Consider the following 27248-nt stretch of genomic DNA (forward strand, 5'->3'; position numbering starts at 1 on the left):
AAGATCAAAATACCCCATACGGAAGTTTTTGAATGTTAAGGAATAAATATAAAGTCCCGTATCTAAATTGAGGTTCATGGTGGGTGGGGCAAGTTTGGGGTGAAGATTGACTTGCATGAGAACATGGTTATTGAATGGTTCAATCTAGAGAAGATCATATCAGATCATCTTGACCCCGTACCATTCATCGATAAGAGAATGAAGGGGAGATAGTATGTAATATCGCATTGTTTCTTTGCGTAAAAGATAAAGTAATACAATTGATATCTCAAATGTGTTTTCAATTATCAATTGTATTAAAAATCCCGATAAATTCATATCGTGTAACTTGTCTGTCTAAGTGTAACCATTTGAGCAGCGAAACGGGAAGCGACTGATTGGAAATAATTGGTCATTTATTTCTATCTCGCCATTCGTTTCTATTTCTGATATTACATTGATGATTTCCCTGGAGCGGACATCCGCGTGGAATTCTGTAAGTTTCCCATTGACTTCGGACTATGAGGTATCAGGTTCTACAACCTTTAATAGCATGATACTGTCGTGATCAACTCAGATGACCCTTGAAAGATATTCCAAGTGCCGTGTTTTTCCCCAGGTAATGTTTGATGAGAACTTTGTATTTGAGAACTTTGTATTTGAGGAGAATTACTTTGAGAAATATGAAACATCATGTATCCTACTTTGAAGACATTATCAAGTCTCTTTGTAATTCATTCATCCATTGTGGGTGGCGGTTTGGAAGAGAAAAGAATTATTCTAGTTACCTCAAATCATAAGATGTTCTTTCTCATAGCACATCTAAGGTTATTGTCAAGATGATTTGACTCTTCTTCAATTAAAAGAGTCAATTCATTGCCAATATCTTTTGCTTCGAGTTCAATGTATCCTAAACTTTGATACCAAGGACGATTGAATGGAAGAATTTGGTTGGTTGTGAGGGTAATTGCTGGAAATCCTTCTTCTTTTATATCTTTCATCATTCTATACATTAACGAATTCCCAATACCTTGCCTTTGATTATCCTTCTTGACCGAGACTTCAGCCACATGGAAATTATCATCAACCTTGAACCCTCCAAGGAATCCCACAGGTTTATCTTCATCATCAACAGCCACCCAGAGATGATGATCTTGTAACATGGATGTTAACAATGATAAATCCACGACGGAATCATCAACGGGAACGTTGAAATATGTGAACAATTTAGCTGCTGATCTTTCAACGTCTGCTAGTAATGGAATATCCTCGTGTCGTGCTTCACGTATAGTATGATGACGCGATTTTGGAATCTTTGGTTGTTCATGTACTTCTGACATGGTAGTTCATCGTACCATCAAACAAACTACTATAGATCTTGAAAAGTCTAGAAGGGTGGCTTATGGTCGTCAACGGTAAACGTGAGACAATTTATAATGATCGGGTAGAGTGAGACATAAGCTCGTATGGAGTATGAGAGGTACAAAGTATTGATGAAGATTGGTGTGTCGATTTGTTATGTAGAGTACCGGTTTTATTGTCAGACTAGATGATATTGATCGATGTGTCTGAGTAGATGGATGGATGTGTGGATTTGTGTATGGATTATGGATGAATTCTGGACGGATTGACTGTAGAATATTCCATCCAGCTGAAGATTCCATGAATTGTATGCTGTGTCGTTTTCCGTTTTCATTCTCCGTTCGTTCTTCGTTCTTCATTCTTCGCCTTCGCCCCCAAATTAGGCTTTACTTCGCTAAAACTTCATGATGCGGCGCGGCGTAACCTCGCAACTTCACCACCTCACATCCCTAACAGCCTGGAAATACAGGTCGTCGTGAACAATTCAACATCGACCATTTCTCTGGTAAGATTTCCTTCTTTACTCAATCTCAATCTCAATCTCAATCTCAATCTCAATTCAACAAACTTTCATAATACTGACTTCAATCATTTAGTACTACTATCTATATACACAATATCCCTTTCAACAATACGAATTTCAACACCCTCCTACTCATCCTCTTATTCACGACAATGGGCAAAAAGTTAAAGAAAATCAATAACCCTTCCACAACATCTCCAATCGATACCCCTCCATCTACATTTACAGATTCTCTCCTCCTTCCCAAACTCATCGTATTCGATCTCGATTATACATTATGGCCATTCTGGGTAGATACACATGTTACACCTCCGATCAAAGCAAACTCTGAACATTCTGCGACGACCGATCGTTGGGGGGAAAGTTTTACCTTTTATAATGAAGTCCCTTCAATTCTCGCACAACTTAAAAATCATGGCATAATGGTTGGAGCCGCATCTCGCACATCTGCTCCTGACTTGGGAAGAGAAATGTTAAGATTACTTCATGTTATGGATATAGATGGGAAGAAGAGGAAAGCCATTGAATACTTTGATCAACTCGAAATTTATCCTGGAAGCAAGATTACCCATTTTACGAAATTACACAAGAGTACGGGGATAGCATATAAAGATATGTTATTTTTTGATGATGAAGCCAGGAATAGAAATGTTGAATCTTTAGGAGTTAAGATGTGTTTGGTTCGAGATGGTGTTAATAAAGCAGAGATCAATCGAGGTATTAAAGAATGGAGACAAATGAATGGTCATGAAATGAAGGTATCTGGTTTGGGGGATAAGATGGAAGGTTCTTCTAGTGCTGAATATAATGATGGCATGGATAATGATAATGATGAATAGATAGAAGAATAGATTATGGGTTAATGAATTGAATGTTACTTGGAGTTTTGGATGTATTTGAGAATATCTGAAGGAGAATTGGAGGAGAGAGGAGGGAGGAGGGAGGAGGGAGTAGGAGGGAGGAGATGAGGAGAGGAGGAGAGGAGGAGATGAGGAGATGAGGAGAGGAGGAGAGGAGGAGATGAGGAGAGGAGGAGAGGAGGATAGGAGGAGGGTAGAAATGAGTGGTAAGAGTGGTAGGAGTGGTACTCGAGACAACATCTACAGACGAAGAGTATGAGAACATACGAGTACGGGCACCATGGGTAGTATGGGTAGTATGGACAGTGTGAGCAGTATGGATATGATAACATCAAAATACGGTCTCACGACAACACCCACATAATAATATCTTGACTTTCTCAAAAGCCAGCAAATAAGAAGATGTTCAATACACCAATATTACATGCACATCAATATAAATACTATTAATTATAAATTTCCACCATGTCCTTCTCTTACCTTCGTTGTCGTTCTCATCAATACCTTTATTGTATTCTCCATCATATTTCAACTGTGTAATCGCCCATTCACCCCTGTCGGTACCTGATTGATTGATGACCTCACCATTAAATTATTTTCGCGCGTCAAACTTAATTCCGACGCCTGACTTCGTGTTGATTTCGTGTGGCCTAATTCAACATCAACATAACTTCACATCAATGTCAAACTTCTCAACATTATGTTTCGGTGACAAATTCTCAATATGCCTCCATTCCTTCCGCGGAAACGTTTACGTTCATCATCTCCAGAGTCAGACCGGCCCGGTCCATCAAAGCAACAAAATAAAGGCAAAAAAAGTAAATCATCAAAAACCACTCCACGAAAATCTACATTATTTGATGATTTGGATGCTGGAGCAAAAAGTCCTGAGGATACAAAGGCAATTCTCCGCAAAATTCAAGCGACAGATGAAGATGATGAAAGTTCCTTATCGTCCCTTTCTGATGATGAATTCGAAGATGTTCCAGATATGAATAGACAACCCAACGAGAACGCGACGGAAACTGAGGATGAAGATGAAGATGTTGAATTCGAAGATGTCGATACAAATATCACCCATAAACCATCTGCGAACATACCTACTGGAGATCTCGAACTTACACTAACGAGAGAAACGAGGATATCACTTACGAATCCATTGGGGACGAAGAAGGGGCCAAGTAAAATTGAGAGGGGGATTAGAATGGCTACACATAAAGTTCATGTCCAGATGTTAATGTGGCATAATGCCATCAGAAATTCTTGGCTTTGCGATAAGGAATTGCAAGATATTCTGGTGGGAAAATTACCGGAAACAATTTTGAGGGAGATTGAAAAATGGAGGAAGGATAGTGGTTTACAATCCAAGGTGGATGATACTTCAAAGTCCAAGGGAAAAGGTAAAGGAAAGGTTACAAAAGGAAACAAGGTCGATATTAGAAGTCAACGAGATTGGGGACAGCCTGCAGAAAGACACGAGGCCGGTGGAATCAATATGAGTCGTGGGGATCCCATGTTTCGACTTTTGAAGCTATTGATGCATTATTGGAAGCAAAGGTTTAGAATTGTCGCACCAGGTTTACGAAAAATTGGTTATATGTCACTCGAAAGACTTGATCAGGAATCGAAGAGTTTTCAGAAAGATGAGCATGATATTGAACGACATGGGGAAAGGATAATTAATATACATGAATTTCGCAAATGTGCCAAATCTTTGGAAGGAAGTCGAGATGTGGGTGCTCAATTATTTACCGCATTATTGAGAGGGATTGGTATTGAATCTAGAATGATTGCTAGTCTTCAACCTGTAGGATTTGGTTGGAATAAGAATGAGGATGCTGTAGAGAAGAAGGATAAGAAGAGAAGTGAACCTATTCCGAAGGATGATACATCGGATACGGAGAGTAGTGAAGACGAGAAGTATGTTGAGAAGTATGGTGAGAAGTATGATTTGAAGCATGTCCCGAAGCATGACCCGAAATCTGATTCAAAGCCTACACCAATATCTACCAACCCTACCACCAACCCTACCACCAACCCTACCACAAAGTCGACAGCAAAACCTCCTCCAAAATCATCCAAGAAAGTAAACGGATCAGAAAAATCTTCTCAAGTCTCAAAGAAATCCACTCAACCCATCAAACCTACCAATCATTCGACAAGTTCACGTGGAAATGGTCTCAAAGATGCTCCAATTGATTTATCAGATTCCAATGAACTTTCCACGATCAATAGTGAAGAAGACGATGAATCTGTCGTTGATATCACACCCGCCAAAACTCGTATACAACCTTCAAAACCATACGATAAAGATCTCCTATTCCCACATTATTGGACAGAAGTTTTATCACCAATCACAAATACATATACACCTGTTGATCCACTCGTCCTAAATGTTATTGCAACTAATTCCGAACTTCTTCAAAAATTTGAACCTCGTGGCGCAAAAGCGGATAACGCGAAACAAGTAACTGCATATATTGTTGGCCATTCACCAGATGGTTCAGCTAAAGATGTGACGATCCGATATTTAAAAGGTCATATGTTACCTGGTCGCACCAAAGGCAATCGAATCCCAATTGAAAAAGTTCCGGTTTACAATTCCCAAGGCAAAATCAAACGGTATGACCAATATGATTGGTTTAAAACTGTCATGAGTGGGTATATTCGAGGAAGTGAGAAATGCCCAAGAACGGAAATTGACGATCATGAAGAAGCGACTGATCTTAAAGCTATTCAACCTCAGAAGAAAGAAGTAAAGGAAGGAGAAGAAACTCTTCAAGCTTATAAAACGTCTACAAAATTTGTTTTGGAAAGACATCTCAGAAGAGAAGAAGCTATTCTTGATACAGCCAAACATGTAAAAATGTTTACTGTCAAAGCAAAAGGGGATAATCCAACAGAAGAGAAAGTTTTTCTTCGAAAGGATGTCGTTAATTGTAAAAGTTTGGAGACGTGGCATAAAGAGGGAAGAGCACCTATACCTGGTGCACAACCAAGAAAACGCGTACCATATAGAGCAGCGACTACCAATCGAAAACGGGAATTGGCCGAAGCAGAATTGGAGAGTGGAGAAAAGATGTTACAAGGTCTTTATAGTCGTGATCAAACGGATTGGATTATTCCTCCGCCCATTGAGAATGGTGCGATACCAAAAAATCAATATGGAAATATGGATGTTTACGTTCCAAGTATGGTACCAGTGGGTGCAGTACATATTCCTAGGAGAGGTACAAAAAGAATTTGTACACGATTAGGTATTGACTATGCGGAAGCTGTTACTGGATTTGAATTTGGGGCTCGAATGGCCATACCAATTATTACTGGTGTTGTGGTTGCGGAAGAGAATCTAGATTTGGTTATGGAGGAATGGGAAAAAGATGAAGTGGAAAGAGTTAGAAAAGAAGATGAGAAAAAGACAAAGGCAGCAATTGGTATGTGGAGGAAAATGTTAATGGGACTTCGAATTATTGAACGAATGACGGATGAATATGGACATGGTGGAGAAGAAGTTGATCGGGTTAATCCATTTAATAATAAGAATAAGAAAGGAAAGGAGATTGATGATTTGAATTTGGAAGAGAAAGTATTGGAAATGCAACAACGAGATGAAGAAATGGCAGGTGGTTTCTTTCCTGAAGGTTATGATGAAGAACCGGAACATCATTCGACTAGTTTTTTTCCAGTTGTTGCTTCACAAGATGATGGAGATGGAGGTGGATTTATTGTGGAAGAGGAAGGAAAAGAGATTATTGATGGTGATGGTATAGATGGTGATGGTATTGATGGCGATGGTATTGATGGCGATGGTATTGATGGCGATGGTATTGACGGTACTAATGGTACTAATGGTACTTCATCCATTACTTCTCAAACATTTCAATTCGTTGGAAATGATAATACCGAGATGAATTCGATTTCAGATGAATTGGAGTCAGAGGAAGAAACTCAATTCAAAAAACCACAAGTTATCATCCCAGCTCCAACATCTCGTAGAGGGAGACCTACCGCATCGACGAATAAAACTCCTGTCAAAGCAAAATCTACTTTATCAACTCCGAAACCTAAACCGAAATCGAAAACTCCTGCAAAACGAGGAGCTTCATTACCAAAAGGTTCTGGTAAACGAAAACGTATACCGGATTCGGAGGATGATGAGAATGAGGAGAATGAATCCTCTTCATTGTCTGATATTGAGATGGATGATGATGATGATGAGGATGAGAAGGATAGAGAGGAAGATGGAGAGGAAGAGAAAGAGAAAGAGGAAGAAGAAAAAGAAGTAATAAAATCATCTCCGAAGAAACCAATAGCGAGGAAATCAGCTATGAAAAGGAAAGAAACCATACCTGTAACTTCTAGTCCAGCAACGAGAAAAACACCGAGTAGAAATGCAAAGAGAGGAAGTGAGACGGGGACGAGGTCGAGATATTTTGAACATGGGGATAGTGAGGATGAGATGAGTGAGGGGTGAGATGAATGGGGATTGAGGGGTGGAGATGGTGGAGATGGTGGTGGTGGTAGTGGTGGTGGTGGTGGGAAGAAGAGGATTATGTGTGTATGTATATATGTATGTATGTATGATAGTTATGAACGATACCATCCATGTCTGATTGATTTGTATGATATGATGTATGATATAAATAAAAATATATAATGAGAGTGGAATTTTACTTCTGCATTGGAATGCGATGGGATGTGATAGCAGGAAGTTATAGAATGTAGGTAGGTGGGTGATGAATAATCGGATAATGCGGGGAACTTTACGGTAACTCGATGGGAGAACATGGTGGTGGGGTAAGAAAACCTGGTGGCTGTGGCTGTGGCTGTGGTTGTGGTTGTGGTGAGGTGAGGTGGGGTAATATAATATGAAGTGATGTGATGTCATGTGATGGGGGGATAGTGAGAATGAGAATGAGAATGAGAATGAGGCTGTAGTCTTCATAACTGATTCCTATGATCGAAGGATATCACAATACATTACACAGTATAGCACGTGAAATCAAACAAAGAGTGTACACAATAATTCAATACCAAGAATCGAGTTGAGATCTATTCTTCTGCCCTTCATCGTCTCGATCTATGATATTCCTCCAAGATCAGATAGCTTACGCTTCTCATCAACCTCATTTTCTCATCAACCTCATGTATGAATCATATGAAAATCTAATTGTACCTATCTCATCTTGCCCCAAATCCTTATCATTTCAATCCCAATCCCATCCCACTAAATGAAATGCCTTTTCCGACAAAATCCTATTTTCTTTCGCCCATCCATCTTCCCTTTCCTTTCCTTCCTTTCCCTCCCTTCATTCCAATGCACCATCAAATAATCAAATCCCTCCCACCTCATTCACCACCACCATTCATATCTTCCGCCACTTTCCGCCCATCCCTAAAGATTCACTCCGCCCATCCCTAAAGATTCACACTCCACCCCTAAAGATTCACTCCACCCACCCCTAAAGATGCGCACTCTCTTGTTGTGTCTTTCGAACAACCTTATCCACTGCCCTCGCAAAATAATCAATATTATTAGTATTCAAACCTGCCATACTAATTCTACCATTCTTAGTCATATAAACATGAGCTTCATCTCTCAATTCCATGACTTGTTTCTCCGATAATCCTGTGAATGAAAACATGCCAATCTGTTCCGTGATGTGATTCCATTTCCCTGGTGTACCCATCTCTTCGAGTTTGGAACGAAGTTCCTTGCGCATAGTAATAATTCTTCCAGACATTTCTCTCAAATTTTCTTCCCACTCTTTGAATAATGACTCATCATTCAAAATGGTACTTGCAATTCTAGCACCATAAGCTGGAGGATTTGAGATTTCGGATCTTTGCAGGATAGTCAATTGACTTGAGATTCGGGCAATGTTCTTCTCTGCATCTTCACCAGCTCCTGTGACGAAATGAAAACATCCCGTACGTTCGCTGTATAAACCAAGATTTTTGGCAAAAGATTGAGCGATACAAAGTTCAAAGCCTTGTTCAATAAAATAACGAACGGCCCAAGCATCCTTTGCCAAGTCTCCTGATGCAAAACCTTGGTATGCGCAATCGAAGAAGGGGAAATGTTGTTTTTGTTTCAAGAGAACGGCAAGTTCTTTCCATTGATCTTGAGTTGGATCCACACCAGTAGGATTATGTGCGCACGCGTGTAGGAGGATGATACTCTTATCCGGAGCATTTTGAATAGTATTCTTCATTCCATCGAAATCGAGACCTTTGGTAGATTTGGAAAAGTATGGATATGTCGCGGTGGGAAGATGAACATTGGAAAAGATTTGATTATGATTTGCCCATGTTGGATTGCTGAAATAAACCGTAGGAGAACCTGGGTAAAATTTCTTGATGAAGAGGGCACCGAGATGAACCGCACCTGTTCCTGATATGGTTTGAACGGAACAAGAACGTTTTTCTGCGAGAGCTGGCGAATCTGATCCGAGCATAAGTTTCGCGGCTGCGGATGTGAAAGTGTTGAGACCAGCGATAGGAAGGTATTCGTGATTTAGTGCGGGGTCATTACGAAGGATTTCATCCGCCTGGCAGAGAACATTAGCAGATATTAAATGACGAGCAAAGTATTCAAATACCTTCTTGACAACGGGTAAAACCCAAGGTTTCGCATTATTATCTCTGTAAGCTCCAATACCCAAATCAACCTTTTTATCAAAAGTATCGGCACGATAAGCAGCCATTAACCCAAAGAGGGGATCTTCTGGAGCTTGAGGAACTGTACCCTCTGGAAAGCTGGTATTGGATAATTGAGACATGCTTGGTATAATTTGAAGTCTTTTTGGGAGACGATGAAGACAATAAGATGATGAAGACAATGAAGAATGAAGATAATGAAGATTGGAGAGAAGAAGGTGAGTCGGTAGTAAAGGGAGAAGAAGACGATTTAAATGTTATGATATATAACCTTGGTCTAATGATTGTTGCCTCTAAAACAACGCAAACATGCGGGACCCGTGTCTCGCTTGGCAGAAATCTGGGGTGATTTATGATACTATGATTGTACGTTTGAGTTATTTCCGTATCAAACTTTAGCTAATAGTAAGCAAAATTGATATCTGATATATGGTATAAGAAGTTTAAGAAGTTTGAGAGGTCTAAGAAGTTTGAGGACGTGAGAATGATTTTTATCATATATAAACCAAGACTTGATTTCCTTTATATACACATCAATGTTGAGAACCGAGGTATTGTCTACTCTACTCTACTCTCCCTACTCCACCAGCACCTATACTTCGATCCGAGATTTTCCAAGTCTTACACACATCCTCTCGACATACTCCGACATGCTCTCAACATATTACTTGGGTACGCAAATTCAAAGAAAATACTGCCAAATACCTCAAAATCCTTCTAAAACTTCGGCATTGACATTCAACTAATTCAAATGCATATGTTGACCCATAAATAAAATCCCTGTGATTGATAAATTTCCTTCATTAGGATTCGGGTACCTGGCCAAGCATGTCACGTTAAACGGCCAAGTAGTTTTACATGTGAATGAAATAGAAATGATTGGTACGGTTCTACGGATTACTACTTCATGAAAAGTTTCAGATATTAATACTGGGTTGGTATCCCACTTCTATCAACTTCTACTTCCACTTCATTGATTCATTACTACATTAACTAATCCTCATATCACCAAATCCCATAAGATCAAGAAAGCACTGAGACCACATGATGCATAGAATACATACTTGGCTGTGCTCTTACGCTCACTCGCTCTCTTCAACTCTTTATTACCTCCCCCAACATTTTCGGTAGTTTGATAAGATTGTTCGGCTAGAATTTCAATTTGTTCCGCTTGTGATGCTACACTGTTTAAGAGTTGCGTTTGAAGTTCCGAGATTTCAATCAAGGACTTTTCTGCTGTTCTGATAGAGAGTTAGCATCAGATCAAATCATCTCCAAGCACCACGAAACATACTTGACTTGATCCAAAGTACTTTGATAATGTTTTACCATATCATGATTTTCTTCTGCCAGCATTTGTAATTGTTCCGAACTCAACTGAGGACCTGATGTTTGTGGTTGTGCTTGTGCTTGTGCTTCCAGGTGAATATCTCCACTTGATGTGAACTTGGCTGATGATGAATCTCCCAAGCTCCCAAGATCTGGCATCATGGCTCGAGATTTGGCAAGATTGCTCTTATTCTTCTCTACTTCCCTCATAATTCTAATCTCCATCATTGAAGCTTGAAGTTTTCCACATTCTGAAAGTTTTTGTCGTAAATACCATATGACATTATCTCGATGCATCTTGATTGCATTCAATCTTGCTTCTTCCAATTGTTGCTCCAACGATTTTGATTGTTCTCCTCCTCCTGCTGCCCAATTTCCAAATCGTCCAAGAGCTTTTGCATATTTATTTTGTATTATGAGGGTTTCGGTAGTATATCGTATTCCTTCAGCCTCATCCATACTCCGTATATTGAAATTCAATTCTCGTAATAACTTTTTCGTCTCGGCATCAATTTCTTCTCGTTGTCGATCGGTAAGATGTCGTCGTTGTTTCGTCTTGGAAGATATATTGGTTCGTCTTGGTGGAGGTGATGTTGTTGAAAGGTAGGATTGTCGAATATCTTTTAGATAGCTATTCAATGAAGCTATGTGCGAATTCTGATGAGGAGAGTAAGTAGGGTGCGTGTGCGGAATAGATTTTGGTCAAACATACTATTCGATAAGCTTCCCTTAAGAATTCATCAATATTTTGAAGGGTCAAAGAAGGATCAACTGTAGGAGGGGCATTAAGCCCCATTAACAGTTTATTGAACTCAGGAGTGATGTCTGTCATGATTGAATAATGTATGGAAAAGGTAAAGGCATCAATGTGTTATAATGTCATCTGAGCGTGTTGTACCATCCGCCCTTTGGATTTGAATTGAAAACTTTGAATAACTTCAATAAAGCTGGACTGGCCAGATGCAATGACGAGGCTGAGATAAACTAAAGATTGTTTATGTAAGAAATTTAAGCTTTACGCTCACCAATGATAATGATTCTCGGAGATATGATTCTCAGCCTGACCTGATTGAATTTGACAACACAGAGAGGTTTGGTGTTAGTGTCTTTACTAGTAACTTCATTCATTGTATTAAGTTTCCTTCTCTCCTCCAGCTTCATCTCCATTCCTTGTGTTCTCTCTTCTTTTCAATGTTATCAATGGACGTTCTATCATTCTATTGATTTGTTCTATTGTTCTGTTCTGTTGCTCTGTTTTGTTGTTCTGTTGTTCTGTTGTTCTGTTGTTCTGTTGTTCTGTCGTGCTATTGTTCTGTTGTTCCGTCGTTCTATCATTCTACGGTTCTATCATGCCATCATCCTAGGATCCATTCTCCATCCTCCATTCGCCATCTCCTCCCCTTCCCAATTCGCTTTAAACTTTGCGATTCCCGCAACTGGTCGAATTCAAGCGATCAATGCATCACTTCAATTCTGAATTGCGAGATCGGTGGAGTATTTGCGAGTCCCGCTTGATGGTATTGACGAATGAACGTGTATCAAATGATGGATCGGATCTAGAGTGCCGTGAAGTACCACTAAAATGATTGGGATTGGGGATTGATTCCGATCTCTGAGGCGATACTATGGGAATAACTTTAAACGTTTTCGGCTTTAACTATATTTATCTAAAATGTCTCTCCAACGGTCCTTCGAACGGTAAGTGATTTTCACTATATTTGAGTACATCTCCTATTCTTGTTTCTCTACTCGATTACGAATTTCTCATGTTCCATTTTCTTCATTATGGTTGAAGATAATCGACTTGAAAATGGGGAAAAGTCAGAAAAAATGGTAGCGAGTTTACAAGGGGCCATCATTCCTAAAGAAACATACCAAACACCAAAAGATTCCATCGCAGGCATCACAAACAACCCAGGCACCACAGACACCACAGACACCACAGACAACCCACATAACCCAGACGACCCAGAAAGATCTATAGAACGAAATCCTAGCCATGATCATTCTACACCCGCTCTTACACCCGCACTCACCCCCCCATCCTTATCCTCATCCGCATCGTCAATCGCAGAAGATCAAGATGGAACACGCGATCTCGAATTAGCACCTGTAATTTCTGGTCCACCTTATTCGGCTTTCGGTGTGTGGAAAAAACGATATATCGTAGGAATGTGTACATTGGCAGCTTTCATCTCACCTACATCCGCCAATATCTATTTCCCAGCTCTCAATCCACTCGCCGCTGATCTCGGTGTATCGAATACCCTCATCAATTTGACCCTTACATCTTTCATGATCTTTCAAGGTCTTGCACCAACAGTCTTTGGAGATTTAGCAGATATGGCTGGAAGAAGACCTACATATATTATTGCATTCATTATATACTTGGGTGCAAATATTGGGTTGGCATTACAAAATAGTTATGCTGCTTTATTCATCTTACGTTGTGTACAAAGTTGTGGAAGTAGTGGTGCTATTGCTTTAGGATTTGGTGTTGTGGCTGATGTATCAACAAGTGCTGAACGTGGATCATATATGGGAATTGTTGGAGCTGGTACCATGATGGGACCTGCTTTAGGACCTGTTATTGGTGGTATATTGGCTCAATTCTTAGGATGGAGAGCAATCTTTTGGTTCCTCGTTATTCTCGCTGCCTTATTCCTCATACCATTTACTCTTACGGTTCCCGAAACTGGTCGTAATGTTGTTGGTAATGGATCTATTCCCCCTCAAGGTTGGAATATGACAGTTATTGATTGGTGGAAATATCGAAAAGAACAAAAATCGGAAAATCAACTTTCTCGTACGGCAACTGCTGAAAGTAGAAAACTTGCACAAGCTGAACTTGCAAGTAAACGACAATTAAGGTGGCCAAATCCTTTGAAGACGGTATACATTGTCATGGAGAAAGATGTTGCCATGGTATTATTTTATAATGCTTTATTATATACAGCATTTTATGATGTCACAGCTTCTCTACCTCAACTTTTCAAAGAAATTTACAACTTTAATGATTTACAAATTGGTTTATGTTATATTCCATTTGGAAGTGGTTGCGCTTTGGCTAGTATCATCAATGGTAAGATGTTGGATCGAAATTACAAAAAAATTGCTCGAAATATTGGTTTTACTATTGATCATAAGAGGGGTGATGATTTGAGACATTTTCCAATTGAAAGAGCTAGATTAGAAATAATTTGGCCTCTTTTAATTATGGGACTTGCTTGTTATTTATGTTATGGTTGGGTTTTGGAGAAGAATGCTAATTTGGCTGCACCACTCATTCTTCAATTCTTCTTGGGACTTTTCATCAATGGTTCTTTTAACATTCTTAGTACACTTGTTGTTGATTTATATCCACAAAGTCCTTCTACTGCAACCGCTGCAAATAATCTTGTAAGATGTTTACTTGGTGCTGGTGGAACAGGTATTATTACTATTATGGTTGATCATATGGGAAGAGGATGGTGTTTTACATTCATTGCTCTTGTATGTATTGTTGCATCTCCAATGTTATGGATTGAATTGAAGTGGGGACCAATTTGGAGAGAAGAAAGAATGGTAAGAATGGAGAAAGAAGTTGAAGCAAAGAAAGTGAGGGAAGAAGAGGAAGAGAGAGGGAGAAGAGGAGATGGAGGGGGAGGGGGAGAGGAAGGGGTAGAGGGAGGGGGAGAAAAAGTATGAGAGGGAGATGAAGAGAGGGAGATGGAGAGAGGGAGGGGGAGAAAAAGTAGGAGAGGGAGATGAAGAGAGGGAGAGAGGAAGATGGAGAGAGGGAGAGAAAGTATGAGAGGGAGATGGAGAGAGGAAGAGAGGAAGATGAAGAGAGGGAGAGAAAGTATGAGGGGGAGAAAAAGTATGAGGCGAAACAGAAAAGACTAATGCTCAAGTAACATCAAATGATGGAAAGGCGGACGAGAAAGTTTGATGATACCTTATATGGATTGGATGTTCAATGGTTTTAGCGTTTATATTTAGTATTGAGCGGTTTGATTTTTAGTACATACCCATTTGAATTTCTACTTGGGAATATTTATATATATTTGTCAGAACATACTTGGTGGTATATTGGGAGGAAATGCTTGGTGTATTGAGAGGGAATGGTGTATTGAGAGGAAATGATTAATGTTGTGGGGTTTCCATGGTCATTACTATAGCTTAGTATTCCATATCATATGGATGAATGATAAGCATCATTTATTTAATTCATTTACGATTCATGTGCCATCGAATTTAGATCTATTTGAATTTCATCCAATCCGAAAAACTCCATCTCCACCCCTCCACCCCTCCATCCCGCATCCCGCATCTTCCATTCCCCTCCGGTTTTTGCCTTATACGTAGGTCCGCAAGGAATAGAACATCGGCGTAATCGGACATGATACTTTAACCGGAAATACCGGGTTAACGATCGGATCTCTTCTACCTTTTTTGCTAAGGTAAGCACATATGAGCAATCGTTGTTTTCATTTTCCCACTTCTTTTCCTTTCTCCTATTGGGATCATAAATTTCGATCGTATACCTGATATTTCTTACACGGTGAAAGTTCAGAATATGATTGTTCATTCATTCGATGGTTCTTGAGTTCTTGACTTTTGGAATTCTCGAGTGAATGGACTAGTGTTTTACTCACCATATCGCTTCATATATTTCTTGGCCCGTCTCAAATTTGGGGTTATTTATTTGATGAATGAGAGTCAATTTATTACTCTATATCTTTAATTCATTCTCAAGCACAATCAATGTCAAAACATATTTATACTTTACCTACTGATCGACCGTGTTCAAATATACTTTTACAACGGAAGCGCTCTTACCATTATACCTATTCAAGGCATCTCACAACACAAGCGCTCTCATGATAATTCCTTTTCAACGTACCTCGAAACAAGCGCTCTCATGATAATTCCTTCCAACAACATTTTGGATCCTTTTTTTGTTATTAATATCTCTTTTCCCTACAAGTTTCATCCTCATCTCGAACAAATCCAATTCTACAACACCATGGATAAATCCCAAATTTCCAATTACGCACTACCTAACATTCAACCATCGGAATCGGAGAAACCACCTACTCCAATCACTTGTCGACAAGATTCAACTTCAACCATCCATAAAGGTTTAATCACATATGATGATCTTCCATCATGGCATCAAGATAATCCTTCAATATTTACTTCCTATCGACCAATCACTCACTCTCTTCGGGATTCTCTCAAGACTTTCTTCACACTCCACAACGAAACATTCAATATTCATACTCATTCGATTCCGTTTTTGATATGTCTTCTCCTCACCGGTCTTATCTTTTACATCTTTTCAATATATTTTCCCAAAAGTCCATTGGTTGATCGATTCATCTTTTCCATTTTCTTCTGGACAACTATGATTTGTATGGGGTTTAGTATGGCCTATCATACATTGATGAATCATTCGAAACATGTGGCGGAGGTATGGTTGAAGTTGGATTTTTTGGGAATAGTAGTTGCGACTTTGGGGGATTTTGTGACGGCGATTTATGTAGCTTTTTATTGTGAATGGAAGTTACAAGTTGGATATTGGGTTATGGTATTGGTTTTTATTTTGATTTTCCCTGTCCCTCTTCTCTATCTTTTCCCCTTTCCTCCTTTCTCATATCCTCTCCCCCCTTCTACTCTCCACCTCTCTTCTCATCTTCACCCCTCTTCTTCCTCTTTCCTCTTCTCATCTTCACCCCTCTTCTTCCTCTTTCCTCTTCCTCTTTCCACCTCCACTCTCCTCCACCTTCACTCTTCTTCCCCTTTCCTCCCTTCTCATCTCCACCTCTGCCTTCTTCTCTTCCACTCTCCTCCATCTCTACTTCTATACTCTCCTCCACCTCTCCTCTCCTCTCTCTCCATCACCACCTCAAACCTTCACATGGTACTCATAAACGGTCAAAATACTCACATCCTCTTAGATAATAACTCTCACTTCAACAATCCTCATCGTTCTACTACATCCAAAATTTCAAGGTCCTCGTTGGCGTACTTTTCGAGTATGTATTTTTATAGGAACAGGATGTTCGGCTTTTGCACCTATTATTCATGCCATTGTTTATTTTGGTTGGGATTATGTTGTTAATGGAACTGGTATGCCTTGGTATCTTGGAGAAGGAGGATTTCTTATTCTTGGAGCAGTGATTTATAGTGTGAGTTTTTTTCTTTTTCTTTTCCTTCTTTTGTTTCTTTTCTATTTATTTTATTTTTTATTTATTTTCTTTCTATTTATTTTCTTTTCTATCTCTCTCTTTTCTATCTCTTTCTTTTCTATCTCGTTTTCTTTTTCTCTTTCTCTTTCTCCTCTTTCCAAATACCTTCTTCAGATTCGATGTACCTTGGAGTAGAGGGTACGGAAATCCTGAATGGGTCTGGAAAAAAATTAAAGATACAATAAAAAATGAATAAAAACTGACATCAAAAAAGCTACGTATACCAGAATGTTACTTTCCGGGTAAATTCGATATATTAGGTCATTCGCATCAAATTTTCCATATTTTAGTTGTGGCAGCATCGATAATGCATTTGGTGGGGTTGTTAAAAGCATATGAACATGAGTATTATTATCCGAGATGTGCGATGAGGTAATTTGTGGGGTTGGGGAAATTTAGCGGATGGGAATTGGAGAGAAGGTGGGGAAGATTAAAAAGTTGGGAGGAAATTCTAAAGAAATGGAATTGTGGTTGAGATGGTAATGGGAAAAGAGGTGTTTGGTGTTTTGAATTTTGAGAATTATGATGGCTGGATTTGAGATGGCTGGAAAAGTTTATAGTGATTATTTGATCACTCGTGAGGTAGACTGTTGTATGTTGGGGAATTACTTTTATGATAAAGTAGAATGGGTATAGTTGTTGTGTTGTGTTGTTTTGGACTTGGACTTGGATTTGGACTTGGACTTGGACTTGGATTTGGACTTGGACTTGGATTTGGACTTGGACTTGATCTTAGTCTTGGTCTTGGTCTTGGTCTTGGTCTTGGTAGTTTGGTAGTTTGGTATATGAATGAGTAATGATAATGGATTTATGAGTTATGATTCTTTTGTTTTGGTCTTCTTTCGGTTTTAATGTAAAAATATAATTCCCAAATCATCCTATTCTGCCTCCACGGCAGTGGCCCCCGGAGGGCTAGCGGAGCGTCATCATTCTTCTCGAATATTAAGTGATGACTTTGGAGAAAATGATAATATATATAATGTATCTCAATCATGCGCTATGATTTTGTTTGAAGAGTTCTGCTACAGGTTTACTAGTACAGAGATGTAGATGTTTTAGGTATCTACATCCCATGTTATCAGGGCTTTTCAAACTCTGTACCACCTTTCGTCGAATATCGAATCTTTCACCAAGTACATGTGCTTTACAACGTGATTATGATATTTGTTTTATTTATTAGACTACCCAGTCATCTAAATCACCAGATTCAACCAAAGCTAAAAACTCCAACATAGGATCCATAAGATTAGTGTACTCATCCGCCATTTCCTCTAATCTCTCGTCACTAACCGACAATTCCTCTTTCAAACAATCCAAACTTTCCATCGTTTCAATCATCTCTTCCAATTCTTCATCCTGATCTTGAGCTGAAGTATAGAGTCTACTGATCATACTGATTTCTTCTCGTAGTTTCATCGTCTCCTCTTTAATAATTGGTTTGAACCAATTTGTCTTCAATAAATCTTCTTTAGCCAAGGACCAATTTTGTTCTTCATGCTTATAAGAATTAGCAACACTTACACCAGCAACGAAATGAGAGAATCCTCCACCATGTGTTGAATAAGCTTGAGCATATCTTGAACATAAAATTTCCCCAAATGTTCCATGGCATGGTTCAATACAATTAAAAACAATGTATTGACGATTCCTATAAACGCCACCTTCCAACGCAAAGATGGCCTCAATCAAATTCATAATATAGTTGGAACTAACATGCTTTCTATGTTGATCTAAACGTTGAAGACTTGACGCAAATCCGACTTCGGAAATGGGCCGAGTTAATGGTTCATTCCAACGATTGTTGAGTTTATCAAATTCAATTCTCCCACGAACCAGAGAAATCCACTCATTTATAACTTTATACTGAGTATCACCCTTGATGTATCTTCTCTTTCCATCTGGTTCGGCTTTGTGATTACCAATCATTTCATCAATCTTTTTGGAAATTCGATATGATGCTTGATCATTAGGCTTACCAAATCCCCTAATGTAAATGTCAGCTGTCTTCAAAACATTTTCCAATTGTGAGGGTGAAGGGGATACTCCAATTGCATTGACCAAATAATGAATGTAGATAAAAATCCTCTTTTCTCTTTTATTTCCTTCCATCATAGATATCATATGTACTCTCATAGATGTAATGGAGGGATCCGAGTAAGCTTTGGGTAAATCCCCTCGAACGAGATGTTTCAATACATCAGGATGAATACACGATGACATGAAGAGAAGCTCAAGTTTCATGACATCAAGATTTCCATCTTCCCTTCTTTTATTGACCCATTTATCACAAGGTAAACCTTTCAAATCCAAAGCGGCATCAACCAATTCTTTTAGACCTATTGAATGTGCTTCGACAAGTCTGTTGGAATAAGCATCAAGTATCATTCCAGGATTTTCGACATGTTCTCCATCATTAGCATCAGCCATTGGAGAATTCTCCTCCTGTCTTAATTTGGCTATGGCTTGTTCTGTCATGGCTTCAAGTTCTTCTCCAGATTTTTTATGTATCGAGTCAATTGTAGCTTGGAATGTAACCCTATCGAACTTGTTGAGTATCTCCTTATATTCATCGTCATATTCCGAACCATCAAGATCATATTCAAACCCCACCACTTGTTCTTCCGCAGACTGATCTTCCGTATCGTTTCCCATAGGATAGAATGAGGTCGAAAGTTGAGTTTCGGAAATAGGAGGTCTCGATTCGGCAGGAGAAAATGTTGCTTCTAAACGCTCTGCAGATTGGTCAGTTACTGAAAAAGATGCCAAGTGACTTGGGTATGAGATTGAACTCATCGCAGATTGTCCATGGGAAGAGGTATAGGATGCCGCTATCCTTGTGGCAGATTGCCTAGATGTAGATGGCGATTCAGGATGACCAGTTTCCGAACCTGAACGTCTGCCAGATTGTTCGACCGGATATGGAGATCCCGAAGCTATTTGTCTCGCAGATCTTGATGGGATATGAAAACCACTAGAGAAACCCACATTACTTTGTTGGGATTCATGTGATCTTCTTGAAGATTTGGACGATGCTGCCAACAATGGTGGAGGCAGTAAAGTATATGTCTTACCCTGAACCGGACGAGAAACATTGGCCAGTGGAGGACTACTCACACTTGAATCATTACCATCTGAAATAGGAGAATTTCCAATTCTTGAAGCGGGTGAGAATGATAAAGGCATTGAATCAAACCTAGTTCCTGACCTTGGATGAGTACCGCCAGTAAGTGAAGAATTACTCACATTTAAATCATTCCCACTTGAGATGGAAGATTTCCCACTTCTTGATTTCTTCTCAATTGATCTTGACTTACTAGGTGTATCATCAAATCTTCTCTTTGGAGTTGATACAAGTAACCTCTGACGTTCTGCACCACAAATATGACCAAACTTACCATACTCCTCTCTCCAATTCGTACCAAACCACTTTTCCCATCGATCAACCATTGCTCCATACTTATACTTCATTTCATATTCATCGATATGATAAATATCATTCTTACCTTTGATTTCTTCCCAAAATTGGACTTCATAAAGTGATGATAATCCATCTTCTCTATTCCATTTATCATGGATCTTCCAGATTTGGTATACTGGGTTACCAGCATCATCAATTGACGCTTCCTTGGACCCTTTTGGATCGAAAATCATGAGGTATTTCTCCATCTTGATTATAGTAGAGTTTTGAGTTTGTGCTGTGCACACTGTCAATAGAATACTCAAGTAAACTAATGAGAAAAAGAGGAAAACTTTCAAAAAAGTTCCGAAGTCTCCCACAGCTCAAAGAGTTCAAGTCTTTGATAGGGATGGGCTAAGGCGCTTCTTTGAAAGGATGAAGGAGTTATATGAGGTAGGGGGATTGTCGATTGATTATTGAATGATTAACTATTCAAGGTTCAATTCTCAATTGAATTTAAGAAAGAATCATAAAACTTGTTGTATCGTGGTGGAAAAAAGAAGTGAAAGGAAATAAATTCACCGGTACCAAGGGACTTGTGGCAATGTTCCTCGTCGGCGCCCGCTCGCAATTGATTATGTAAGCCTTCTCTTTGAATTTTTCTCTTCAAGATGAATCATTGTTACCATCTCATCACAATCATTTGACATCAACGCATCTTCATTCCACGACTCACATCTTAATCTCATTTGATATCATCTCTAGTTTCCATAATCAATTGGACCTATCATTGCGTACCCAGACTTGGACTAGTTTCCTAACTTCGGGCGAGCAATTTTAGTAATTTTGATTATTTTCCCCAAATTTTCTCAGCTATTAATTTAGTTGACAGCCGTCACAGACGGAACTTAATCTCATCATGGCATCTAATGTCAACAACGGCTCTGACCAAATGGAAAGACGTGTGACCCGTAGTCGTCAAGCACCAACTATTCGGAGTCAAAATGATAATCGTCGGAACCGTAGTCAAGTGGCTGCGGCCGTAAATGATGGTGAAGATGAAACTCCTGCACCACGAAGTCGCGCATCCAGATCCGCCCCTAGATCACAACGTGATAATAGGGATGCTTTTACAAGGATTATTGCACCGGCCCTTCAAATTGATCGATGTAAGGTGGAATTGGAGTCAGCTGGACAAGAATTGATAAAAAAGGTTCAAGACCTTAATCTCGAAGAAGGCTTTGATTTTGCAGCCGAGGTTAGAAATCGTGAAAAAGGTATTGGGAATGGAAAGAAAATCTTGGAAGTATCTCAAAAAGCAGTTGATTGGATGGAATCCCAACTTAAATCCTACAATTTGATGACGGAAAAAACTCAAGAGAAAATGAAGAGGTACAAACAAATTCTCTCTACTATATCTGTTGAGGTACAAATTTTGTTGGATCGTTTATTGCTCGAGAGACAAGGTCAAGTTATTGGTTTGACACACAAGAATGAAGAATTGTTGAAACAAGTTGGTATGCTAACTGGTAGAATTACGGATCTTACCATGAATTCATCTGCTGCTACTAGCATTGAATGTGATGAACTAAAGGAGTTCCTTCAAGAAAATCTCAGTGCTTTGAAAGTTCAAAACAAAGAGAACGTTGAAACGGAAGCAATTTCGAATCTTCGAAAACAATGTGAACAGTTGTTGCATCGAAATGAAGAAATTTCTAAGGAAAAAGGTAGGGTAGATGGAGAATTGATCCATTCTAGGGAGGAATCCAAGAGACTTAGATCAGAAAATGATATCTTATCTCGGAAGAATGAGGAATTAAAGAATGCAGCATTGGCATCAGAAAAGTTGATCCAACAACTTAGAGAACAACTAAGTCAACCTATCTTCCATCCTCCACTAACAATTAATACATTTGTTCCCGGTCAAAGCCATGTTGTCCAACAATCACCAAAGCCACCTGGATTTATTGCACCTCAAACACCTTGTGGCGAGTCCGCATTATTGCAACAATCACCGTCATCTACCACCTCCAGTTTGCAATCTATCCCCTCGCATGGATTCAGTGTACCACCTCCTCCGACATGGCCATTTGATGAATACTATTCACCACAATTTCCTATCCATTCACCGGAATTTGGTCAACCAGAATCTTCTAGACATGCATTTAACTCAGGCTCACCACTCACTCCAGGATATAGAACTTCAATGCAGCTACCTGCGCGTCATTCGCCGTCGCATACACCTGGAACCAATCAGCCACCTGGATTTGAACAATCTAATCCTACCATTTTGCAGGGACAATTTGGACAATTTCAATTGGACCGCAACTTCACATCGTCGAATCAAACTCCTGCTCAGTCCGGGAATGTACAAGGTCCAGCTCAGGGAATTGTTCCACCTGTCGTACATAATTATCGATTCTTGATCAGTGGAGGAGTAGAAGGTGGTTTGTTGACCTTGGATATTCCAGCCGGTTTATCTCAAAAAATGAATGAACAAATTGGTGAATGGATAAGGGTTGGAAGGCCTTCTAGATGGTATCAAGCAACAATACTTAGTAAAACCCGTTGTGTGGAAGTAAGATCTAAAAATCTAACTCAAGTAAGAGGTCCACCAAGTTCAGATGTTGGAGAAAAATTTGCTTGTAAACATTGTATGGATAGGCGTTTGTTATGTGTTTTAGTTGGCGGAGATGGCCCTGTAATTGCACCCCTGGCGCATCGATATAGATTACCAGATGCTACACCTAAAACCCCGGGGTATTATATAACATAAATATAAAGTTCTTAACCTTGTATTGTTGCGTGAAAAGTTGGAGGCATCCCAAGAACTAATCAACATCTCTACTGACTTCAAAAGCTGATCTCTCCAATCACTTAATTCCAAGCAAAGCGAAATTGAATAAACTGAAATGTCAAATTGAAGTCTTATCAGATCGGGGGTTTGGAGGCTGGCCGCCACAAAGATTAAAGAAATAAGATTAAAATTTTATACATCTCAAAAATAAGAAGAAAAAAAGCTTCTATGAATCCACAGTCTGAAAAATCCTTTTTCCCCGACGGCTAGTGTATTAACTTATAGTAAAAGTTGATAAGAATAATCTGAAAGCAAGCAAGGTTTATATATAAAGATATTTTAAAAAGATTCTATTATAAATTCAATACGAAAAAGTCAGTACTTCGCTTATTCTCATCCCCTTTCCCCCAATGAATAAAGACAAGTATAATCTTGGATGATTATATCTTCATATATAAACTTTGAACATTACTACTCAGACTTTGATCAACCCCTTAAGAATATCATCATTTGTGATTGTACATTTTTGGTTGTACATTTTTGGGAGAGAAACTTTGAATCAAGGTACGTTTAAACATATCCATTTGGGAGGGGAAAGGGGGAATGGATTAAAGTTAATCCGACCGATTACTAAAAACTAACATCTTAGTAATAACTAAATTCCATTCACTCAAATAGAACCTAGCTCCGCCCCACAACTTTTTATCTCAAGGTTACCGTCATATCTTCTGAATCCCATCAAGAATTAATTGTATCTACCATTCACAATTGCCATCATGGCACCATTTCATCCTATTACTATCTGTAGATCAGATGGGCAATTAGAAATCATTACAAAGACAGGTATCAAAGAATTGAATCAACCAACACCAGCTCAATTGAATGATAAAGAAGATGCGGAAGGACTTGTTGATTTTTACAAGAAACTCGATTCTGATGAACCAAAAGCTATCGATTGGAGAAGAAAGATTGGCGGCATGTTGATGCATTATTTAGGTGGAAAAGAGCATTCTGGTAACATTCTCTCAAAAGCTTCATAACATCGTACTGCACATCCTATGCGTTCACCAACTAACTTCATCGCAGATAGGAATTACGTACTTAAAGATCTACCTGAAGGATATGTTTTATGGGAACACGTCAAATATAACAAGAATAAATTGGAAGCAGATTCGAAGAAGGAAAAAGGCAGACATACAGCTGGAGTTTATGAACGACAAGATACCTATTTATATGGACATCCACAAGGTCGAAAGAAGAGATATCGAAGTCCGGCAGATTTTTTCCCGCATGTACTTTGGTTAAGTACGGATCCAGATGGCGACCCAAGGAATTGTTCATGTAAAGTTTGTTCACCATTCGGGGAGGATGATCCACAAGAAGAAGCAATTAATGGCGCGATATTGAAGAAGGAAATAACCAAGGCAACTACTCCGGTCGTCAGTATACCAGCACCCAAGAAGGAAATTAAAAAGGATAGTATGCCAGTTGTTAGCATACCTCAAAAAGTTTCCACCTCAGGATCCGCAGCTTCTGGATCATCAAAGTCATCACCTCAACCAACTTCATCAATTCGATCAGCAGAACAAAAACTCGATAGTACACCTGATACAGGACTCATTTATCGTACAGGAGAATTAGTTTGGTTTAATAGAGGACATGCTTGGGGTCTCGCAGTTGTATCAAAGAGAAGATATGAACATTTCCAAGCGGAATATTTGGTTCAACCACTTTCTCACCCACTTTCACATTCACCAGCTCAAATCAAAGATCAAGAATCAATTAGACCTTGGCTTGCTTGGAGTGTACCACAAACCACAATCAATTCAATCAACAATATCCCATTTGATGAAGTACCTTGGGATCGTATTGTTCGAGGTGAATATGGTGGAGGAGATTACCAAGTTGATGGTAGTATCTTGGCCGCAAAAGTGATTGATGGAAGTTATTCACTTTTTGATAGACTTGAAAAGGCCATTGTATCTCCTGGAGAAGTACATTACAATGGAATGTTTCTTGGAGCTGAAAAGATTTGGGTTGGTGAACCAGTTCGTTTACGTGTTGATGGAGATTCAATTGTGGTTCTCGTCATTCAAAAACTCATTGAACGTACAGTACAATCAAATCCACTTTTGACTGATGTAACATTCGTGGGTGATATTTACAAATTTGTCGAGATGCCAATGCCTTATAACAATCGATCACAATGGCCAACACCAGATCTACCTCCGCGAATGGTTTCTGATTTAAGATTCCGTAATGAAGTAGCGGATAATGCAAAGAAGCGTACTTGGTATGAATGGCAATTACTTGAACCAGCAGCTCGTCGAGGATTAGCTGATATTAAAGGTCGTTGGTATGAAACTCGACTTTTGTTACCAGTTTTAAGAGGTATGGAAGCTTATCAACTTGGTATTGGAAGAGGTGAGACTAGTGATGCTAGTTTATGGATGAATGGAAGAGGTGATACAATTGGAGGAACCGGAAAGAGACAAAAGAATAGGAGAACGACATTAGGAAAATCAGTTCCAGATAATTATCAAGTTGGTAGAGGTTTAGATGGTCCTCCAGCTGATAACATTTTTCCTGAATCAACTCCACAACCAAATGTTGTCATACCAGATATTGATCAATTTATGGATTTAGATGGTGTTGGAACTGATAATGGATACAATGTTTGAGATGGAGTCAGGTATATTTGTTAGTGGTATGAGTGGTTAGGTATGAGATGAAGGTGTATTTTTTGGTGGTATGAGTGGTTAGTAAAAGGCGTTTTTGGTAGATATGCGGATATGTGGATATGTATTATAGGAAGCAAAAGATACCCCGAATATGTAACGGGAGTAAATGGGATAGTGGGTATGTATCTAATAATGAAGTCACATTTGAAAGTATCATTGATCGAGATATCCGTTAGTGAGTAAATTTGGTGAGAAAACTTCCGTCCACTGCATTCGTGGACAGTAGTGGACGGTAGCGGAGTTAGTGTGGAGAGTTTTTGTCGTGACATGAGTGAGTATGTACACGTGATTTCGCGCTAGCACACGAATGTAGCTCACGTAGCTTTGAACATAAAATAGATAGACATTATAAAATACATTAAATCAAACTCATTAAGAAGACATCATAATAGCTAACTATGTGATATTGACATTTTCATTTAAAGAGACTTCGTATGGGCTCTAACATACGCAACTATTTGAAATGTAATGAAGAAGAAGAAGAAGAAAAAGAAGAAAATACCCATACACGCGTGCTCTGCTCGTTAGATGACAGCTTCTTTTGTGATGTATATATGGGCAAAGAACAGAATAATAAGGTCACACGTCTGAAAGGCCAAGTAATATGAGTAAAACAATTCCGAATGACTTTTAAAGATGTTAGATCCTAGTATTTCTTGGTCAATAGGATGACTGTTTATCAATGCGTGTGATACGACTTTAATATCTAGAGAAGTTGACTGTATGGTAAATTCTCCGTGACTGCATAACTTATCTCCCGTAACTACATGATATGATATTCAAAGGATCATCAACCTATGGTTTAATCAAAGTCACCTTCCGAATACTTGATCCAAATCCGAGCACCACGATATCTTCAAAGTGGAAGGTAAAATCCATATGTTTCTTCCAAGGTTCTTTTATACTAAGATCGGGGTTGGGTATGAATCAAGCGATTTCTTTTTGCCTATTGTATTTGATATGATGAATGGCTAAAGTATTTGAAAATCTTCCTTCTGCGGGTGATCATTGAGGCGTAAAGCTATCAGCTATTATACATAGCCTATCAATGAATTCTCTCGATGCCAATGAAAATGACATTATTCTCTAAGAATCTTGAAGAATTATTATGCTCCATACAAAAAACTGTTCAACCGGCTCTTTGGGTTTTCTAGCCTTAATTTATTTTCCGAGACCTCGGTATTCGTAGGTTTTATTCATCCATATTACCCCATCTTTTTTGAATTCAGCGTTTCATTTTGAACTTCCAAGAATCGAAATAGGTTAAGGAGATTTCATCATCTGAAGAAAATGGTAAGAAATAGATTAACAACATCCACTAGGATCTTTTTCATATCCAGGGTCCTTAATTGTTCCCCCAATACAAT

The 27248-nt window shown here is 39.0% G+C and overlaps 10 protein-coding genes across 12 annotated transcripts; 6 read left to right on the top strand and 4 right to left on the bottom strand.

Annotated features, from left to right (window-relative positions):
• Positions 1-374: 374 nt before the first annotated feature.
• On the bottom strand, positions 375-1357 carry BCIN_12g05520 (hypothetical protein). The gene has a single exon (XM_001547170.2). The coding sequence runs from the start codon at positions 1317-1319 to the stop codon at positions 774-776; it is 546 nt and encodes a 181-aa protein (XP_001547220.2). The 5' UTR covers positions 1320-1357; the 3' UTR covers positions 375-773.
• A 439-nt stretch (positions 1358-1796) lies between these two features.
• Positions 1797-3158, top strand: BCIN_12g05530 (hypothetical protein). 2 transcript variants are annotated; one of them, XM_024696517.1, is made up of 2 exons: positions 1797-1846; positions 1938-3158. In XM_024696517.1, the coding sequence occupies exon 2, from the start codon at positions 2017-2019 to the stop codon at positions 2701-2703; it is 687 nt and encodes a 228-aa protein (XP_024552328.1). In that variant the 5' UTR covers positions 1797-1846; positions 1938-2016; the 3' UTR covers positions 2704-3158. The 2 variants fall into 2 exon arrangements, with proteins under 2 accessions (XP_024552328.1, XP_024552329.1); XM_024696518.1 differs by lacking the exon at positions 1797-1846 and having other exon boundaries at positions 1851-3158.
• A 203-nt stretch (positions 3159-3361) lies between these two features.
• Positions 3362-7405, top strand: BCIN_12g05540 (hypothetical protein). The gene has a single exon (XM_024696519.1). The coding sequence runs from the start codon at positions 3449-3451 to the stop codon at positions 7196-7198; it is 3750 nt and encodes a 1249-aa protein (XP_024552330.1). The 5' UTR covers positions 3362-3448; the 3' UTR covers positions 7199-7405.
• Positions 7406-7760: 355 nt separating this feature from the next.
• On the bottom strand, positions 7761-9846 carry BCIN_12g05550 (hypothetical protein). The gene is made up of 2 exons (XM_024696520.1): positions 9327-9846; positions 7761-9275 (listed from the first exon to the last, which is right to left on the bottom strand). The coding sequence occupies exons 1-2, from the start codon at positions 9504-9506 to the stop codon at positions 8187-8189; spliced, it is 1269 nt and encodes a 422-aa protein (XP_024552331.1). The 5' UTR covers positions 9507-9846; the 3' UTR covers positions 7761-8186.
• A 432-nt stretch (positions 9847-10278) lies between these two features.
• BCIN_12g05560 (hypothetical protein) lies at positions 10279-11620 on the bottom strand. Its single transcript, XM_024696521.1, has 3 exons — positions 11426-11620; positions 10679-11370; positions 10279-10625 (listed from the first exon to the last, which is right to left on the bottom strand). Exons 1-3 carry the CDS (start codon positions 11543-11545, stop codon positions 10385-10387), a joined length of 1053 nt encoding a protein of 350 aa, XP_024552332.1. The 5' UTR covers positions 11546-11620; the 3' UTR covers positions 10279-10384.
• Positions 11621-12406: 786 nt separating this feature from the next.
• On the top strand, positions 12407-14858 carry BCIN_12g05570 (hypothetical protein). Its single transcript, XM_024696522.1, has one exon. The coding sequence runs from the start codon at positions 12499-12501 to the stop codon at positions 14398-14400; it is 1902 nt and encodes a 633-aa protein (XP_024552333.1). The 5' UTR covers positions 12407-12498; the 3' UTR covers positions 14401-14858.
• A 356-nt stretch (positions 14859-15214) lies between these two features.
• On the top strand, positions 15215-17817 carry BCIN_12g05580 (hypothetical protein). Of its 2 annotated transcripts, XM_024696524.1 has the most exons (3): positions 15215-16285; positions 16656-16886; positions 17161-17817. In XM_024696524.1, exons 1-3 carry the CDS (start codon positions 15617-15619, stop codon positions 17320-17322), a joined length of 1062 nt encoding a protein of 353 aa, XP_024552335.1. In that variant the 5' UTR covers positions 15215-15616; the 3' UTR covers positions 17323-17817. The 2 variants fall into 2 exon arrangements, with proteins under 2 accessions (XP_024552335.1, XP_024552334.1); XM_024696523.1 differs by having other exon boundaries at positions 15215-16886.
• Positions 17818-18084: 267 nt separating this feature from the next.
• Positions 18085-20711, bottom strand: BCIN_12g05590 (hypothetical protein). Its single transcript, XM_024696525.1, has 2 exons — positions 20450-20711; positions 18085-19678 (listed from the first exon to the last, which is right to left on the bottom strand). Exons 1-2 carry the CDS (start codon positions 20610-20612, stop codon positions 18123-18125), a joined length of 1719 nt encoding a protein of 572 aa, XP_024552336.1. The 5' UTR covers positions 20613-20711; the 3' UTR covers positions 18085-18122.
• Positions 20712-21072: 361 nt separating this feature from the next.
• On the top strand, positions 21073-23261 carry BCIN_12g05600 (hypothetical protein). Its single transcript, XM_001547164.2, has one exon. It carries the CDS (start codon positions 21263-21265, stop codon positions 23117-23119), a length of 1857 nt encoding a protein of 618 aa, XP_001547214.2. The 5' UTR covers positions 21073-21262; the 3' UTR covers positions 23120-23261.
• Positions 23262-23851: 590 nt separating this feature from the next.
• BCIN_12g05610 (hypothetical protein) lies at positions 23852-26022 on the top strand. The gene is made up of 2 exons (XM_001547163.2): positions 23852-24154; positions 24227-26022. Exons 1-2 carry the CDS (start codon positions 23917-23919, stop codon positions 25819-25821), a joined length of 1833 nt encoding a protein of 610 aa, XP_001547213.2. The 5' UTR covers positions 23852-23916; the 3' UTR covers positions 25822-26022.
• Positions 26023-27248: the final 1226 nt, after the last annotated feature.

The sequence above is a fragment of the Botrytis cinerea genome, chromosome 12 (assembly GCF_000143535.2).
Source record: "Botrytis cinerea B05.10 chromosome 12, complete sequence".
Classification (NCBI taxonomy): Eukaryota; Fungi; Ascomycota; class Leotiomycetes; order Helotiales; family Sclerotiniaceae; genus Botrytis; species Botrytis cinerea.